The sequence below is a fragment of the Rhinoderma darwinii genome, chromosome 7, assembly GCF_050947455.1.
Source record: "Rhinoderma darwinii isolate aRhiDar2 chromosome 7, aRhiDar2.hap1, whole genome shotgun sequence".
In the NCBI taxonomy this organism is placed as follows: Eukaryota; Metazoa; Chordata; class Amphibia; order Anura; family Rhinodermatidae; genus Rhinoderma; species Rhinoderma darwinii.
The window spans coordinates 145,469,725-145,492,224 of NC_134693.1; the positions used below are offsets into that span (position 1 = coordinate 145,469,725).

A 22,500-nucleotide genomic window follows, 5' to 3' on the forward strand; every position below is an offset into this window, starting at 1 on the left:
TACACATCATACATACATATATCATATATAACATACACTGTACACATCATACATACATATATCATATATAACATACACTATACACATAATACATACATATATAACATACACTATACACATCATACATACATATATCATATATAACATACACTGTACACATCATACATATATCATATATAACATACACTGTACACATCATACATACATATATCATATATAACATACACTATACACATCATACATACATATATCATATATAACATACACTATACACATCATACATACATATATCATATATAACATACACTATACATATATCATATATAACATACACTATACACATCATACATATATCATATATAACATACACTGTACACATCATACATATATCATATATAACATACACTGTACACATCATACATACATATATCATATATAACATACACTATACACATCATACATATATCATATATAACATACACTGTACACATCATACATACATATATCATATATAACATACACTGTACACATCATACATATATCATATATAACATACACTGTACACATCATACATATATCATATATAACATACACTATACACATAATACATACATATGTCATATATAACATACACTATACACATCATACATACATATATCATATATAACATACACTATACACATCATACATACATATATCATATATAACATACACTATACACATCATACATACATATATCATATATAACATACACTATACACATCATACATACATATATCATATATAACATACACTATACACATCATACATACATATGTCATATATAACATACACTATACACATCATACATACATATATCATATATAACATACACTGTACACATCATACATACATATATCATATATAACATACACTATACACATAATACATACATATATAACATACACTATACACATCATACATACATATATCATATATAACATACACTGTACACATCATACATATATCATATATAACATACACTATACACATCATACATACATATGTCATATATAACATACACTATACACATCATACATACATATATCATATATAACATACACTGTACACATAATACATACATATATCATATATAACATACACTGTACACATACTACATACATATATCATATATAACATACACTATACACATAATACATACATATATCATATATAACATACACTATACACATACTACATACATATATCATATATAACACACTGTACACATCATACATACATATATCATATATAACATACACTATACACATAATACATATATCATATATAACATACACTATACACATCATACATACATATATCATATATAACATACACTATACACATCATACATACATATATCATATATAACATACACTATACACATAATACATACATACATCATATATAACATACACTATACACATCATACATACATATATCATATATAACATACACTATACACATAATACATACATATATCATATATAACATACACTATACACATCATACATATATCATATATAACATACACTATACACATCATACATACATATGTCATATATAACATACACTATACACATCATACATACATATATCATATATAACATACACTATACACACATATATCATATATAACATACACTATACATATATCATATATAACATACACTATACACATCATACATACATATATCATACACTATACACATCATACATACATATATCATATATAACATACACTATACACATCATACATACATATATCATATATAACATACACTATACACATAATACATACATATATCATATATAACATACACTATACACATCATACATATATCATATATAACATACACTATACACATCATACATACATATATCATATATAACATACACTATACACATCATACATACATATATCATATATAACATACACTATACACATCATACATACATATATCATATATAACATACACTATACATATATCATATATAACATACACTATACACATCATACATACATATATCATATATAACATACACTATACACATCATACATACATCATATATAACATACACTATACACATCATACATACATATATCATATATAACATACACTATACACATACTACATACATATATCATATATAACATACACTGTACACATCATACATATATCATATATAACATACACTGTACACATCATACATATATCATATATAACATACACTATACACATCATACATACATATATCATATATAACATACACTATACATATATAACATACACTATACACATCATACATACATATATAACATACACTGTACACATCATACATACATATATCATATATAACATACACTATACACATCATACATACATATATCATATATAACATACACTATACACATCATACATATATCATATATAACATACACTATACACATCATACATACATATATCATATATAACATACACTATACATATATCATATATAACATACACTATACACATCATACATACATATATCATATATAACATACACTGTACACATCATACATACATATATCATATATAACATACACTATACACATCATACATACATATATCATATATAACATACACTATACACATCATACATACATATATCATATATCACATACACTGTACACATCATACATACATATATCATATATAACATACACTGTACACATCATACATATATCATATATAACATACACTGTACACATCATACATACATATATCATATATAACATACACTATACACATCATACATACATATATCATATATAACATACACTATACACATCATACATACATATATCATATATAACATACACTGTACACATCATACATATATCATATATAACATACACTATACACATCATACATACATATATCATATATAACATACACTATACACATCATACATACATATATCATATATAACATACACTATACACATCATACATACATATATCATATATAACATACACTATACACATAATACATACATATATCATATATAACATACACTATACACATCATACATATATCATATATAACATACACTATACACATCATACATACATATGTCATATATAACATACACTATACACATCATACATACATATATCATATATAACATACACTATACATATATCATATATAACATACACTATACACATCATACATACATATATCATATATAACATACACTATACACATCATACATACATCATATATAACATACACTATACACATCATACATACATATATCATATATAACATACACTATACACATACTACATACATATATCATATATAACATACACTGTACACATCATACATATATCATATATAACATACACTATACACATCATACATACATATATCATATATAACATACACTATACATATATAACATACACTATACACATCATACATACATATATCATATATAACATACACTGTACACATCATACATACATATATCATATATAACATACACTATACACATCATACATACATATATCATATATAACATACACTATACACATCATACATATATCATATATAACATACACTGTACACATCATACATATATCATATATAACATACACTATACACATCATACATACATATATCATATATAACATACACTATACACATCATACATACATATATCATATATAACATACACTGTACACATCATACATACATATATCATATATAACATACACTATACACATCATACATACATATATCATATATAACATACACTATACACATCATACATACTTATATCATATATAACATACACTATACACATCATACATTCATATATCATATATCACATACACTGTACACATCATACATACATATATCATATATAACATACACTGTACACATCATACATATATCATATATAACATACACTGTACACATCATACATACATATATCATATATAACATACACTATACACATCATACATACATATATCATATATAACATACACTATACACATCATACATACATATATCATATATAACATACACTGTACACATCATACATATATCATATATAACATACACTATACACATCATACATACATATATCATATATAACATACACTGTACACATCATACATACATATATCATATATAACATACACTATACACATCATACATACATATATCATATATAACATACACTATACACATCATACATACATATATCATATATAACATACACTATACACATAATACATACATATATCATATATAACATACACTATACACATAATACATACATATATCATATAGAACATACACTATACACATCATACATACATATATCATATATAACATACACTATACACATCATACATACATATATCATATATAACATACACTATACACATCATACATACATATATCATATATAACATACACTATACACATCATACATATATCATATATAACATACACTATACACATCATACATACATATATCATATATAACATACACTATACACATAATACATACATATATCATATATAACATACACTATACACATCATACATACATATATCATATATAACATACACTATACACATCATACATACATATATCATATATAACATACACTGTACACATAATACATATATCATATATCACATACACTATACACATAATACATACATATATCACATACATATACTTGTGTAACTTACGCTTCCACTGAAGACCTTGGGGCTGAAGGGAAGAAGGTGTTAGATGTTTTTATTATTACCTGCCCCCCATATATGATGCGATGGTTGTGTATGATATAATGTCAGTGCTGCACCCATTATCTCGTTCCGTTTACGCTGTATTTATGGCCCGACAATAATCACCTTGTCTGTAGAAGCTGTAATATCCAAACACCAAGAGGATGACAGCTATGAACCCGACGACCGCTCCCACAGAGATGTAGAGATCCGTGCCAGAGGAAGACTTACCTATAGAAAAGAGAAGCAGTCAGGGGCGTAACTAGGAAAGACTGGGCCCCATTGCAAACTTTTGACTGGGCTCCCCTCCCCACTAGGTGCCACACACAGCCCCCCTAATAGATAATGCCCCCTGCAGATAGTGCCCCCTGTAGACAGTGCCATACAGTCCCCCCTGTAGACAGTGCCATACAGTCCCCCCTGTAGACAGTGCCATACAGTCCCCCCTGTAGACAGTGCCATACAGTCCCCCCTGTAGACAGTGCCATACAGTCCCCCCTGTAGACAGTCCCCCATGTAGACAGTGCCATACAGTCCCCCCTGTAGACAGTGCCATACAGTCCCCCCTGTAGACAGTCCCCCATGTAGACAGTGCCATACAGTCCCCCATGTAGACAGTGCCATACAGCCCCCCCTGTAGACAGTGCCATACAGTCCCCCCTGTAGACAGTGCCATACAGCCCCCCCTGTAGACAGTGCCATACAGTCCCCCATGTAGACAGTGCCATACAGCCCCCCCTGTAGACAGTGCCATACAGCCCCCCATGTAGACAGTGCCATACAGCCCCCCCTGTAGACAGTGCCATACAGCCCCCCATGTAGACAGTGCCATACAGTCCCCCCTGTAGACAGTCCCCCATGTAGACAGTGCCATACAGCCCCCCATGTAGACAGTGCCATACAGTCCCCCATGTAGACAGTGCCATACAGTCCCCCATGTAGACAGTGCCATACAGCCCCCCATGTAGACAGTGCCATACAGTCCCCCATGTAGACAGTGCCATACAGCCCCCCCTGCAGACAGTGTCACACCCCACCTCTCCCTTGTAGATAGCACCATATAGCGACCCCCCTCCTGTAGATAGCGCCATATAGCGACCCCCCTCCAGCAGATAGCGCCATATAGCGACACCAAACCAAAAAAACAAAAAAGTCATGCTCTCAAATTAACACCGACGAGATCCTTGCATAGGCTGGCATGATGATGTCACTTGATCACGGCGGATTATGCAAGGATCTCGTCGGCGTTGATTCACTCCGTTCGTCCCATCCCTGTGCCCGATAGGCTGCAGGTCGAACGTGGCCTGTATCCTAGTAAATGGCAGAGTCTGGAGCTACCTCCCTGTTCTGTCATAGTGTTGAATAGTATCTGCGGCCTAAGGGCGGATTCAGACGAACGTGAGCGTTTTGCGCGCGTGGCAGCAGCGTGTCAGCTCCGTGTGTCCTGTTCATATGGATGCGCGGCTGCGTGCTTCTCTCGCAGCCGCCATCATTATGACACTCTGTTTGGATGTTTGTAGCACGTGGTGCTTTTCTGTTTACATTCATTCTTTTACTGCTGTTGCGCGAATAACGCGCGTCCCACGGAAAACGCCTAAATATAGAACATGTCGTGAGTTTTACGCAGCAGACTAACGCTGCGAAAAACTCACGGACTGTCTGCACTGCCCCCATAGACTTGTTTAGGTCCGTGCGACCCGCGTAAATACCACGCGGGGTGCACGGACGAAAATCATGTTCGTCTGAATCCGCCCTAAGGATGCAAATACTATTGAAAGCGGCGTCGCTACCGCTGTAGCTGCCATAGCAGATGCTAGCGGTGTCACCGGGCATGGGGGGCCTATGACAGGGGGCGTCATGGGCCGCCTCCTGCCGTGGGCCCTGTAGCAGCCGTTATGGCTGCCCAGCAGTAATTATGCCACTGGAAGCAGTCGTCACCAGATGTAGCAGGAGCAGGGCCGGTTCTAGCTTTTCTGCTGCCTGAGGTGAAAATTTCAATGGCGCCCCCAGATCTTGATTGACAACCCCCTGGCTGTTCTACATCACTATACAGCACCAGTATCAGCCTCCTCCAACTTTTACAGATGCTCTGTTGCCTTGTACTCCCCTGGCATGTGCGGTGCAGCGATGAAGCCGGGCAGTGTACACCTCGCTACACGGTGCCTGCCCAAGGAGTACAAGGGAATGGCGCATCCAAGAAAGTTGGAGGAGACTGGTAGTGATGTATGACAGCGGGGGATGTCAATCAAACATGGAAGGTGGATTTGGAGGCAGGACTGTGTGACTCTTCAGGATAGCGGCACCGCCCCATGACACTTTAAAGGAGTTGTCCAGGAAAAAAAAAATCTAAAAAGTGTCCCCCAGCCTTGATTTGCCTTCCCTAATACCCTCTATTAAACCTCTAACCAGTTTCTGTTTGATCTCCATCGTCACTGCTGCTTTTTCTGTCTGTTTACATCCCTTACTGGCTGTTTCCTGTCTTGTAACCCACCATACCCATGATCCCCTGCTGCATCTGAGGAGACAGTTGCATCCTTCCCTTCCTCCAAAGCACCTCAGCTATTTGCATACTGCCACGCCCCTCTATGTTCACAGGTCCTTCCCTGCTCTAATTACAGATTACAGGCAGACGCTCCCTCCCTGCACACTGTCTTACACACTAATAATCATCATTATCCTTTGTGCCTCCATCTATCCCTGATCTAAATACAGGCACCCATCTCCCTCCCCCGCCCCTTCCACAGCCTGATAAATGTTAGGGTATGTTCACACGCAGAGTCAAAAACTTCTAAAAAATACGGAGCTGTTCTCAAGAGAAAACAGCTCCTGATTTTCAGACGTTTTTTGTGCCAGTCGCAATTTTTCTGCGTTTTTTACGGCCGTTTTTGGAGCTTTTTTCACCAGATTCTATGGAAAACGGCTCCAAAAACGTCCCAAGAAGTGTCCTGCACTTCTTTTTCACGGCCGTTTTTTTATGCGTAAAAAAACGCTGTTGGGACAGAACGCCATTTTCCCATTGAAATCAATGGGCAGATGTTTGGAGACGTTCTGCTTCTGATTTTTCAGCCGTTTTTCAGGCATTTACAGCCCGAAAAACGGACGAAAATAGGCCGTGTGAACATACCCTAAGTCTACCCACTCCACCTAAGTCAGACATCTTGGTACACACAATCCAGTCAGCACATTTTCCTCACCTGCTGCTGGATCTGTTCCAATAGATCCTGTATTAGGCCCTGTTCACACTGAGTTTTTTTGCTGGCAGAAAATTCTGCATCAAAATTCTGTCTTGAATTTGGTGGCAGATTTTGACCTGCCTGCACGCCGTTTGCCACGCTTTTTGCCCACGGCCATTGAGGGAAAAAGAAGCGGCATGCCCTATCTTCGGGGGTTTACTCCTCTGACCTCCCTCTGACATCAATGGGAGGCAGAGAAAGCGTTTTACGCAGCATTTTTGCCCGTGGCGCTCAATGGCCGCGAGCGAAAAATGTGGCAAACGGCGTGCAGGCAGATCAAAATCTGCCTCAAAATTCAAGCGGAATTTTGAGGCAGAATTTTCTGCCTGCAAGAAACTCTGTGTGAACAGGGCCTTACAGTGAAGGAAACACCAAACACTACTCCAAACAATGGTAAAACTTTTCTTTTTTTACAAACCTCTGGAGGATCCTACACCTTGAGGTTCGCGGGACTCCAGAGGCACCAGTGGCTTCAAATACCTGTTTGCTGCTTTGCAATGGCATTTTAGCAGCTGCTCTCCTAATCCTATTAATTTGTCTGGCAGAAACCTTCCTCAATATGCCTTTATCTGAATGAACCCGTCTGTGCTCTGAATCAGCCACAAATCTTTTCACAGTACGATGATCACGCTTAAGTTTTCTTGAAATATCTAATGTTTCATGCCTTGTCCAAGGTATTGCACTATTTCACACTTTTCAGCAGCAGAAAGATCCTTGTTCTTTCCCATATTGCTTGAAACCTGTGGCTGCTTAATAATGTGGAACGTCCTTCTTAAAGAGGCTCTGTCACCAGATTTTGCAGCCCCTATCTGCTATTGCATGTGATAGGCGCTGCAATGTAGATTACAGTAACGTTTTTATTTTTAAAAAACAAGCATTTTTGGCCAAGTTATGACCATTTTTGTAGTTTGCAAGCCTCATTTGCATAAATACAAAAATGGTCATAACTTGGCCAAAAATGCTCGTTTTAAAAATAAAAACGTTACTGTAATCTACATTGCAGCGCCGATCACAGGCAATAGCAGATAGGGGTGCAAAATCTGGTGACAGAGCCTCTTTAATATGTCTTCCTCTGATTGGGCACACCTGGCAAACTAATTATCACAGGTGTCTGAGATTCATTACAGTGATCCAAAGAGCCCGAAGACACAAGACCGTCCATGAGTTTCATTGAAAAACGAATAATTAAATGTTTGTGACACTTCAATCCAATGTGCAGAATAATTTGGAACACAGCGTATATATATATTTTGTACGTGTGTATATATATATAAAATGTGTGTGTGTATATATATTTGCTAAGACAGCACTTCCGACCGTGTAGAGATACGGCGCGTCATCAACTACCTTTAGGCTCTATTCACACGACAGGGTCCAAGTGTCGGACGATAAAAACTGTAGTTTTGCTCCATTTTCTCGGCCGTTTTGCATATCTTTCCGTTCCAGGCCATGCTTCCGTTTTTAACCCGTTTTGCACCCATTTTTTTCCTTGTCCGTTTTAAAAACGGATGAATTTCATTTGTCAATTTTCTGCCACACACTACCCTCTGTAGATAATGCCACACACTACCTTCTATAGATACTGCCACAGCCCCCTGTAGGTAATGCCACACAGCCCCCCTGTAGGTAATGCCACACAGCCCCCCTGTAGTTAGTGCCACACATCCCCCTGTAGTTAGTGCCACACAGCCCCCTGTAGGTAGTGCTACACAACCCCCTATAGGTAGTGCTACACAACCCCCCTGTAGGAAATGCCACACAGCCTACCCTGTAGGTAGTGCCACACATCCCCCTGTAGGTAGTGCCACACAACCCCCCTGTAGGTAATGCCACACAGCCCCCCTGTAGGTAGTGCCACACATCCCCCTGTAGTTAGTGCCACACAGCCCCCCTGTAGGTAATGCCACACAGCCCCCCTGTAGGTAGTGCCACACATCCCCCTGTAGTTAGTGCCACACAGCCCCCTGTAGGTAGTGCTACACAACCCCCATGTAGGAAATGCCACACAGCCTACCCTGTAGGTAGTGCCACACATCCCCCTGTAGGTAGTGCCACACAACCCCCCTGTAGGTAGTGCCACACAGCCCACTGTAGGTAAGGCCACATAGACCCCCTGTAGGTAATGCCACACAGCCAGCCACCCTGTAGGTAATGCCACACAGCCACCCTGTAGGCAATGCCACACAGCCCCCCTTTAGGTAATGCTACACACCCCTCTTGTACATAGTCACCCCCCCCTACTTTCCTGTAGGGGACGGCTCTCGGAGAAATCCCTCACTTCATTGTCCATATATGGACAGTGAAGGCAGAGACTTCTCCTGGAGCGGAATCTCCGGCCACATCGCCAGGGATTTAACTTCAGAAGTCCCTAACGTCACTGTGTCCATATATGGGACTTCTCATGGAGCGGCATCCCCAGTCCCCGGCCACAGCTGTGGCCGGGGTTGGGGATTCCGCTCCTACAGGGAGCAAAAAAACACCCTTCTCCTCCTCCTCACATGCGCTTCGCACTGGGAGGAGGAAGAGAGAGTGAGCGACGGAAGACACGGCCGTCACACTACACACCGACACCATATAGTTAAAATGTGCGCATGCGCAATGGAACATACACGGCTGCTGAAGACGCAGCCATATCATTTAACAGAGCATGCGTGGTGGAGTGTGTCAACCACGCATGCTCTAAGCAGATGGGGAAACTCGTGGTACAGTTACGTCATTTGTGACGTAACCGTACATTGTGAAAGCCGGAAACCGGAAGTTAGGTAGCGGAGCGAATGGACGGGTCTGCACAGGTAGAGCAAATTTTACATTACCAAGCGGCCACGTGACGGAAGAGGGGATACGATGCTACATACATCTAATCAAACGTAAGTACATTACAAAGTTATATGTTTTCTATTGTATGTTTCTATTATGTTTAACTAAAAGTTATCTTTTGCTTCCGGAAAACCCCTTTAATGAGTAATTTGCATATAGTGTGCGTCGTTTAAAAGTTGATTTTATAGATTTTTCTGCATAAAACCTACATGTAGGGCTGGGCGATTAATCAAATTAATTAGATTCATTTGCCCTCAAGGACTCTCACGGTTCTGTTTTTTAACAGAATCGTAGAATCGATTCTTTAGTGGCGACGTCACGCCGTGCTGCAGGAGGAAGCTCCGCCCCGCCACCTCATCACTGCCTGGTCCGCCCCACCGACTTGTCACTGCCTGGTTTGCCCCGCCGCCTCGTCACTGCCTGGTCCGCCCCGCCGCCTTGTCACACCTGGTCCGCCCCGCCGCCTCGCCAATGCCTGGTCCACCCCATCACTGCCTGGTCCACCCCGCCCCCTCGTCACATCCTGGTCCGCTGTCTCTGTTTCCCATACGGAACTGCTGTTCTGTAGTGAACAAAATGATACAGCATGGAATAACAGGGGAAGCAGAGACTCCTTGTATATAGCCACACCGCCCCACCGACTTGTCACTGCCTGGTCCGCCCCGCCGCCTGATCACTGCCTGTTCCGCCTCGCCGCCTCGTCACTGCCTGGTCCGCTGTCTCTGTTTCCCATACGGAACTGCTGTTCTGTAGTGAACAAAATGATACAGCATGGAATAACAGGGGAAGCAGAGACTCCTTGTATGCCACACCGCCCCTGTAGATATTGTCCTGATGTAGATTGCAGCACAACCCCCCACCCCTTATAGATTGCGCCGCTGTGGATAGAATCCCCGTATTCCAGATCGCACCACGACCCTTCTTGTACCTTGTAGATCGCACCACCACCTCCCTTGTAGATCGCACCCCCCCTTGTACCTTGTAGATCGCACCCCCCTTCCTTGTAGATCGCACCACAACCCCCCCCACATTGACAGACCGTGCCGCTGTAGCTCCCACTAGGAGATTAATTCCCGACCAAAGCATCAGCAACCTCTGGCCGTGGATTCAGCCCCTAGTGGCAGCAACAGCGGCGCGATGTACAAGGGGGGATGCGATCTACAAGGAAGGGTGGTGCGATCTACAAGGGAGGTGGTGCAATCTACAAGGGAGGGGGTGCGATCTACAAGGAAGGGTGGTGCAATCTACAAGGGAGGGGGTGCAATCTACAAGGGAGGGGGTGCGATCTACAAGGGTGGGGGTGCAATCTACAAGGGAGGGGGGTGCTGCAATCTACATGTGGGGGTGCTATCTACAAGGGATGTAGTGGTGCTGCGATCTACAAGGTGGGGTATGATCTACATGGGGGTGGGGTGCTATATGCAAGGAGGTGTGTCACTATATTGGGGGTAGCACTATGTGGGCACTGTGATGACATCTGGGCACTGTGGCACTGTCACTATATTTGGGCACTGTCACTACACGTGGGCAATGTCCCTACATGTGGGCACTGGGGCACTATATACCCTGACAAATGAAATCCATCCTTTTTTTTTTTACTGCCATGAAAGACGGACTGGACATGGATGAGTGTGATGGTGCATTATGTGTGGATTATTGTGAGCCCTCAGCAGAGAGGAATGACTCTGTAATCAGGTACCACAGGTCGTGTCTTCAGCCTATGGACAATCAGATGCGTAAGAGGTGCAGCAACAAGACATAAAGTGTCCTCATTGTCCAGTCTCCACAGGGGGTCATCAGGAGGCACCACCATCACTCAGGTACAGACCAGCAAGCCAAGCAGATCCAATTATCCCCCCCCCCCCCCCCGTGTCCTCATCCTGGCTGTGGCAATACACATAATAGTGCAAAGGACCACAACTCACATACAGACAGTAGAACTACAAACTAAAGTCACTATAAGAAATGATGGTGACTAGAAACTGCCAAGATGTTCCTCCCCCTGAGGGGTATATAAGGGCTTGTCCTGGGGAGAATGGAGATCTCCTGGATCTAGACTTTAATGAGAGCTGAAGCTGAGGCCAGTGCTCTGAGGAGTTTCCTGCGATCGCCTGATTTTGTGGACTGTGCTGTCCCTGTGTGGAAGGTAACCTGGTCTATCAGCATCGGAATCAATAAATCCTGTTGGAGTTGCCCTGTCGTCACTGGCTCTGTTGATCGTGTATTAACCTAATGAACCCAATGATAACTGGTGTCAGAAGTGGGATCAACAGAGCACAGCCCCATGGAGAACCACCCAGCAAATAAGTTCCGGAACTGGACCGTACTTAGTCTCCAAGAACGAACCCAAGAACTTGGCCTGAAATAACAGGCACTGTCTAAAAAGCTATTAATTGATGTGCTGGTGAGTGCTAGCCAGATCACCTCCTCCCAGCTGGCTAATGGACATGCTCCGGAGACGGGCTCTTACCACAAAAAGCCAATGGTTGGTGTGGTACGAGGAGGAAATGGCAGCTCTGGGATCAGTCGTTACTCCGGAGTATCAGTTGGAAGCTGCTAACATGGCAAAACAGAGACAAGCTGCAATGGAGACCGAAAGAGGGCAGAATATTACCTGGGGTGAGAACCAGAGAATCCGGGTCACCCGGAAGGACTTCAAGACGTTTAATGAGGCAACTGGGAATGTGGAAGGGTTTTTCCAGGACTTTGAACTGCAGTGTCTCCTGCTGGATGTACCCACCTCTGATTGGATGCGTGTTTTAGTGGGGCTCCTTGAAGGGGGAGCCGCAGTAGCGTACCGGACCCTAGACACACAGTGGAACCAGGACACTTGTGAAACAAACTATTTTGGATTACTATGCCGTCACCCCAAACTCACATCGGGCCTAATTCCGAGATCTTCCCTGTACTACTGGAGGATCTTTTAGGATGTAGGCCCATAAAATGTCCCAGGCGTGTCGGAGATGGCTTGAAGCGGAAAGCGCATTCACTGTGGACGATATTCTGCAAGCATTCCTAAAAGAACAGTTTTACGCCAAGTGCCCCCAGCAAATACGGGAATAAGTCCGGGAACGTAAGCCACCAACATTGCATAGAGCTGCAGCCCTGGCTGATGAGGCACTTACCATCAAACCTCAGTGGAGGAGGCTGCTGGACAATAAACCTCAACCTAACCCAGCCCCCCGCCCACCTCCTGTCATATACGCCCCTCAACCCATCCACAGGCCAATGACAAACAGGCAAAACAATCCGGGGAGCACACAATTCTGACCATGTTATGGAGGGTTCTCAGAAAGGAAATGTTATGGGTGCAGTCAGCTGGCCCACTTACAGTCCAGGTGCCCCTTAAGAAATCGAAGGGTACTCTGACCTTTTCACCCTCACCCTGGGCATCTTGTGTACTCTATCCTGCCTGAGGAAGAGTTACCAAAACCAAGCTCAGTACATAAATACTGCACCAGAACAAAGCTCAGTACATACATTCCGCACCAGAACAAAGCTCAGTACATACATACAGCACCAGAACAAAGCTCAGTACATATATACAGCACCAGACAAAGGCTCAGTACATGGAAGTTTGAGGTGTTTGGATCACACAGAAGAACATTTGTGAGACGCAGAACAACTGAAAAGATGCTGGAAGAGCTCCTGACGCCATCTGTCAAGCATGGTGGAGGTCATGTGATGGTCTGGGGTAAAGTGGGAGATTTGTACAAGGTAAAAGGGATTGTGAATAAGGAAGGCTATCACTCTGCAATGCCATGCCATACCCTGTGGACAGCGCTTGATTGGAGCCAATTTCATTCTACAACAGGACAATGACCCAAAGCATCTCCAAATGATGCAAGAAGTATTTAGGGAAGAAGCCGGCAGCCGGTATTCTATCTGTAATGGAGTGGCCAGCGCAGTCACCAGATCTCAACCCCATAGAGCTGTTGTGGGAGGAGCTTGACCGTACGGTACGCAAGAAGTGCCCATCAAGCCAATCCAACTTGTGGGAGGGGCTTCTGGAAGCATGGGGGGGAAATGTCTCCCGATTACCTCAGCAAATTAACAGCTAGAATGCCAAAGATCTGCAATGCTGGAATTGCTGCAAATGGAGCGACCAAAGCAAAGTCTGAAGGAGAAAATCATTATTTCTAACCTTGTCAATGTCTGGACGGTATTTTCTAGTCATTTTGCAACTCATTTGATAAATAGAAGTGTGAGTTTTCATGGAAAACACAAAATTGTCTGGGACCCCAAACTTTTGAACGGTAGTGTGTATATATATACTGTGAGGGTTTAGCATCAGGAGAGGTTGGTACAGCGGTTTCTTTGTAGCCAGAGACAGGGACACCGTGCATTAAAAGTCATAACAGGGCTTTGCCTGTGTTTTTTATTCTTGTCAAAGAAACAGCCTCTTGTACAACAAGGCAAAATACAAAATAAATCCTTCTCGTCTGAGCACGAACTAAACAAGATATTATCTAACTATACCGAGTGCCTTCCTACCAGGCACTGGACACAAAGTAACACAGGTCTTTACTCACATAGAATACAGGCTACTCCAGCCTTAGTAGTCTCCAGTCTGAGTCAGGGGTGAGACTCACACACACTGTGTCTGCACCTTTTTATACACAGGCTACAGGTGCAGCTAATTGAGCAGCAGCCTTGTCCTACAAACAGAGATGGACTAGGGATTGGGGAACCCGCCCTGCTCTTCTCCAATCCAACTCCAGGCCCTTTTTACGGCTTTTCCTTAAGCAGAGATTGGAAAGCTAGAGCTTTCTATTGCAAGAACTACTCATTCCCTGGAGCCTAGGATACATATGACAGGATTCTAGGGGAAATGTACCTTCCCTCAATGACTTTACCTGTCACTGTCTCACATACCCTCTTCCTCTGTTCGAGCCCGTGGGATCGGACACATTTAGCTACAAGGCAGTGTGTCCTAGACAAAGCGTCAGCATTGCCCTGCAGTTTTCCTGCTCTGTGTTCCACAGTATATTTGAAGTTCTGCAAAGTAAGAAACCACCGTGTAACTCTTGCATTTCTCTCTTTAGCTTGACACATCCACGTAAGAGGAGAGTGGTCTGTAACCAACCTAAACCGACGACCCAATAAATAATATCTCAGGGACTCAAGTGCCCACTTAATTGCCAAGCACTCCCGTTCAACTATGCTATAGTTTTTCTCAGCCGGGGTAAGTTTTCTGCTCAAATAGGTCACAGGATGTTCCTCACCACCCACCTCTTGTGACAGAACTGCTCCGAGCCCCACATTAGAAGCATCAGTTTGGACAACAAACTCCTTTTTGAAGTCAGGAGTGACCAAGACTGGCTGGCTACACAGGGCCAGTTTCAACTCTTGAAAGGCGCTTTCAGCCTTCGTGTCCCACTTGACCATGACAGACTTACTTCCCTTGGTAAGATCTGTCAGGGGCGCTGCTGTGCTGGCAAAGTTTGGAATGAACCTGCGGTAATAACCTACAATTCCTAAAAAAGCTCTGACCTGCTTTTTGGTTGAGGGCTGGGGCCAGTTTTGGATAGCCTCAACTTTGTTGACCTGTGGCTTTATCACCCCTCTCCCAATTATGTACCCCAGATACCGTGCTTCCTCTAAGCCTAAGGAACATTTCTTTGGGTTTGCTGTTAACCCCGCGGCTCTGAGGGAGTTTAGTACTGCTTGTACTTTTGGTAAGCGGCTTTCCCAGTCATCACTAAAGATTATAATGTCGTCCAGATATGCCGAAGCATACCGACGATGGGGTTTGAGGACTATGTCCATTAACCTTTGAAAGGTCGCTGGAGCCCCATGTAGCCCAAATGGTAAACAAATATATTGAAACAGACCATCCGGGGTGATCGCAGTTTTCTCTTTGGCGCCCTCCGTGAGGGGTACTTGCCAATAGCCTTTGGTTAAATCAAGTGTTGAAAAATACCTTGAATGGCCCAGTCTCTCTATTAACTCGTCAACTCTTGGCATTGGGTATGCGTCAAAATTTGACATCTCATTTAACTTGCGGAAGTCGTTACAGAAACGTAATGACCCATCTGGTTTCGGAATCAATACAATGGGACTTGACCATTCACTTTTTGACTCCTCAATAATCCCAAGGTCTAGCATTTTCTTGACCTCCTCAGATATGGCTTGTCTACGAGCTTCAGGGACTCTGTAGGGTTTCAAGTGGACCCGAACCTGAGGCTCGGTCACAATGTCATGTTTTATTATACTGGTCTGTCCTGGCAGTTCTGAAAACACGTCTGTGTTTCTCTGCACAAACTCTTTTGTCTCCTGTTTCTGTGGCTTTGCGAGGGATTCTGACACATACACATCTGGGTTAGGACTATAGGGGGTCCTTACTGCCACGAGGGTCTCTCTTTCTTTCCATGGCTTAATTAAGTTTGCATGGTATAACTGCACTGTCTTCCTTTTACCTGGTTGGTAAACTTTATAATTTACATCCCCCACCTTTTCAATTATCTCATACGGCCCTTGCCATCTAGCAAGAAATTTGCTTTCCACGGTTGGCACTAAGACCAACACTCGATCACCAGAGTTAAAATGTCTAACTTTAGCCGTTCGGTTATACACCCTGCTCTGAGCATCCTGAGCTTGCTCCAAGTGTTCCTTAACTATCGGCATGACCGCAGCGATTCGGTCTTGCATCAACGTGACATGCTCAATTACACTCCTATAAGGTGTGGACTCTTGCTCCCAGGTTTCCTTGGCTATGTCCAGGAGACCATGGGGTTGTCTGCCGTATACAAGTTCGAAAGGAGAAAACCCTGTGGATGATTGAGGAACTTCACGTACAGCGAACATCAAATAGGGCAGAAAACAGTCCCAATCCTTCCCATCCTTACTAACCACCCTCCTCAACATGCCTTTTAATGTGTTATTGAATCTTTCGACAAGACCATCAGTTTGAGGGTGATATATAGAGGTACGCAGGTGTTTAATTTTCAGCAGTTTACATAATTCCTTGGTGATTTTGGACATAAAGGGAGTTCCCTGATCGGTAAGGATTTCCTTAGGTAATCCAGTACGGGAAAACATGTAAAACAACTCACTTGCAATGGCTTTTGAAGAGGAATTTCGCAAAGGGACTGCCTCAGGGTAGCGTGTGGCATAGTCCAACACCACTAGGATATATTGATGTCCTCTAGAGGATTTGACTAAAGGGCCAACCAGATCCATGGCAATTCTTTCAAAAGGGATCCCAATGATAGGCAAAGGCACCAGCGGATTCCTAAAATGTGGCATAGGAGCCGTTATCTGACACTCCGGGCAGGACTCGCAATACCTCTGAACTTCCGTATATACCCCCGGCCAGAAGAATCGTTGTAAGATACGTTCTCTGGTCTTTTCGCAACCTAGATGTCCACCCAGCACGTGTTTATGAGCCAGGTCCAACACCGTTCTACGATACGGTTGGGGTATCACCAGCTGTTCAACAACCTCCCCACATACGTTATCTATCCGATACAGGAAATCCTGGTTAACCGCCATGTGTGGAAACACCTTATCAGCCCCTGGATATTGAGGCACTCCATTTAATACCTTAGTATTTTCCCTGGCTTTTACCAATGTGGGATCGCTAAGTTGAGCAGTCCCAAAATTGTTACGTGATATATTTAACTCTGGTATCTCAGAAATTTCCTCCTGCTCATCAATTTCACCAGCAAAAACAGCCAGAGGAAATTTCTCAGGCTCAGTGGTCACCCCTACTGCTGGCACCTCAGCATCTTCGTTAAAGGGTTCTGGGCTAATCACAGCGCACACATTAATACCATCATTAACATTTACAGTGGAGGTTACATCTTTCTTCCTCCACAAGTCCCAGAACACTGGGAAGTCTCTCCCCAGGATCACACTGTGCATCAGGGACTTGACCACACCCACTTCATGGCAAGCGGTTCCACAGGAAGTCTCTAGAGTGACCACAGCGGTGGGGTATTCTTTAGTGTCCCCATGTATGCACAGGACCCCTATACTATGTCCGCTGAATGTTCCAGGGTCTATCAGGCTGGCATGCACCAGGGTAACCAGACTCCCAGAATCCAGCAAGGCACTCACAGTACACCCTTCCACTTTTACCACACACATTTGTTGCTCAGTCTCGTAAACAGTCTCAGCAGAACAAACAGGACGTGCAAACAAGGATATTCGCCTTGCTGCATCACAGTCCATTGGCTCAGTAGTCAGGGGACAATTGGCAGCAATATGCCCAGGTCCTTTTAAATAGGTGTATGTCTCTTTAAGACCGCGCCCGCATCGGCCACCATATGTGAGGGTTTATCATCAGGAGAGGTTGGTACAGCGGTTTCTTTGTAGCCAGAGACAGGGACACCGTGCATTAAAAGTCATAACAGGGCTTTGCCTGTGTTTTTATTCTTGTCAAAGAAACAGCCTCTTGTACAACAAGGCAAAATACGAAATAAATCCTGCTCGTCTGAGCACTAACTAAACAAGATATTATCTAACTATACCGAGTGCCTTCCTACCAGGCACTGGACACAAAGTAACACAGGTCTTTACTCACATAGCATACAGGCTACTCCAGCCTTAGTAGTCTCCAGTCTGAGTCAGGGGTGAGACTCCCACACACTGTGTCTGCACCTTTTTATACACAGGCTACAGGTGCAGCTAATTGAGGAGCAGCCATGTCCTACAAACAGAGATGGACTAGGGATTGGGGAACCCGCCCTGCTCTTCTCCAATCCAACTCCAGGCCCTTTTTTCCGGAGCCTAGGATACATATGACAGGATTCTAGGGGAAATGTACCTTCCCTCAATGACTTTACCTGTCACTGTCTCACAATACACACACACATATATACACTACCAGAACCAAGCTCATATATACATCACCAGAACAAATCTCAGTACACATATACAGTACTAAAACAGAGCTCAGTACATATAAACAGCACCAGAACAAGCTTAGTACATATATAGCACCAGAACCAAGCTCAGTACATAAATACAACACCATAATCAAGCTAAGTACATAAATACAGCACCAGAACCAAGCTCAGTACGTAAATACAACAACAGAACTAAGCACAGTACATAAATACAGCACTAGAACTAAGCTCAGTACATAAATTCAGCACCAGAACTAAGCTCAGTACATAAATACAGCACAAGAACAAAGCTCAGTACATAAATACCGCACCAGATCTAAGCTCTATACATAAATACAGCACCAGAACTAAGCTCAGTACATAAATACCGCACCAGAACCAAGCTCAGTACATAAATACTGCACCAGAACTAAGCTCAGTACATAAATTCAGCACCAGATCTAAGCTCAGTACATAAATACAGCACCAGAACAAAGCTCAGTACATAAATACAGCACCAGTGTCAGGGATCATTACCATTGTATATTGTTTGAAAAATATTATCCTCACACATATGTATATACATTTCAGTTCTTTGTGTAATATACTGATATATAACAAGTTCTTTGTGCATGTCGGATACGCCTATGGAAGACACCGCCCCCTGGAATGCAAGAGGAGTGTACAGAAGAACTTGCAGCTGAAAAGCCGGTGGGGGCTTGGGCACTCCCACATCTCTAGGGAGGGGGCATGTGTCTTTTTCTGTGTTTCTTTGTTCTGAATAAAGTTCAGTGTTGGCTTCTTGTCCTATCTGAGGAAAGCTGTATACCAACATCTCTGGCTGGTTTACTTCTTTCCATGCATGCATTCAGGTTTCAATTTACAGAGGTGGTTATTCGGTGTGGAATAACAGGGAGAAGGAAGCTATCCTGAAATACGGACCTGACACCAGAACAAAGCTCAGTACATAAATACCGCACCAGAACTAAGCTCAGTACATATATATAGCAACAGAACCAAGCGCAACACATAAATACAGCACTAGAACTAAGCTCAGTACATATATACAGCACCAGAACAAAGCTCAGTACATAGATACAGCACCAGAACAAAGCAAAGTACATATATACTGTACTAGAACCAAGCTCAGTACATAAATGCAACAACAGAATCAAGCTCAGTACATAAATACAGCACCAGAACTAAGCTCAGTACATAAATTCAGCACCAGAACTAAGCTCAGTACATAAATACAGCACCAGAACAAAGCTCAGTACATAAATACAGCACCAAAACAAAGCTCAGTACATAAATACCGCACCAGAACTAAGCTCAGTACATATATATAGCACCAGAACCAAGCGCATCACATAAATACAGCACCAGAACAAAGCTCAGTACATAAATACAGCACCAGAACTAAGCTCATTACATATATAGCACCAGAACCAAGCTCAACACATAAATACAGCACCAGAACTAAGTTCTGTACATATATATAGCACCAGAACCAAGCTCAGTACATAAATACAGCACCAGAACAAAGCTCAGTACATAAATACCGCACCAGAACCAAGCTCAGTACATAAATTCAGCACCAGAACTAAGCTCAGTACATAAATACAGCACCAGAGAAAAGCTCAGTACATAAATGCAGCACCAGAACAAAGCTCAGTACATAAATACAGCACCAGAACTAAGCTCAGTACAAATATACAGCACCAGAACAAGGCTCAGTACATAGATACAGCACCAGAAAAAAACAAAGTACATATATACAGCACCAGAACAAAGCTCAGTACATAAATACTGCACCAGAACTAAGCTCAGTACATATATATATCACCAGAACAAAGTGCAACACATAAATACAGCACCAGAACTAAGCTCAATACATATATACAGCACCAGAACAAAGCCAAGTACATATATACAGTACTAGAACCAAGGTCAGTACATAAATACAACAACAGAACCAAGCTCAGTATATAAATACAGCACCAGAACTAAGCTCAGTACATAAATACAGCACCAAAACAAAGCTCAGTACATAAATACAGCACCAGAACAAAGCTCAGTACATAAATACAGCACCAGAACAAAGCTCAGTACATAGATACCGCACCAGATCTAAGCTCTATACATAAATTCAGCACCAGAACTAAGCTCAGTACATAAATACAGCACCAGAGAAAAGCTCAGTACATAAATGCAGCACCAGAACAAAGCTCAGTACATAAATACAGCACCAGAACTAAGCTCAGTACAAATATACAGCACCAGAACAAGGCTCAGTACATAGATACAGCACCAGAAAAAAACAAAGTACATATATACAGCACCAGAACAAAGCTCAGTACATAAATACTGCACCAGAACTAAGCTCAGTACATATATATATCACCAGAACAAAGTGCAACACATAAATACAGCACCAGAACTAAGCTCAATACATATATACAGCACCAGAACAAAGCCAAGTACATATATACAGTACTAGAACCAAGGTCAGTACATAAATACAACAACAGAACCAAGCTCAGTATATAAATACAGCACCAGAACTAAGCTCAGTACATAAATACAGCACCAAAACAAAGCTCAGTACATAAATACAGCACCAGAACAAAGCTCAGTACATAAATACAGCACCAGAACTAAGCTCAGTACAAATATATAGCACCAGAACCAAGCTCAACACATAAATACAGCAGCAGAACTAAGTTCTGTAGATATATACTGCACCAGAACAAAGCTCAGTACATAGATACAATAACACAC

The 22,500-nt window shown here is 42.0% G+C and overlaps 1 protein-coding gene across 1 annotated transcript in view; it reads right to left on the reverse strand.

Annotated features, from left to right (window-relative positions):
- The window catches only part of LOC142657441 (sodium channel regulatory subunit beta-2-like), a 48,311-nt gene that overhangs the window by 21,222 nt on the left and 4,589 nt on the right, over positions 1-22,500 (reverse strand). The window contains exons 3-4 of the mRNA XM_075832470.1: positions 4,965-5,069; positions 4,803-4,824 (exon numbers count right to left, since the gene is read on the reverse strand). Of these exons, the coding sequence (XP_075688585.1) occupies positions 4,803-4,824; positions 4,965-5,069 (127 nt within the window). The remainder of the gene's footprint in view (positions 1-4,802; positions 4,825-4,964; positions 5,070-22,500) is intronic.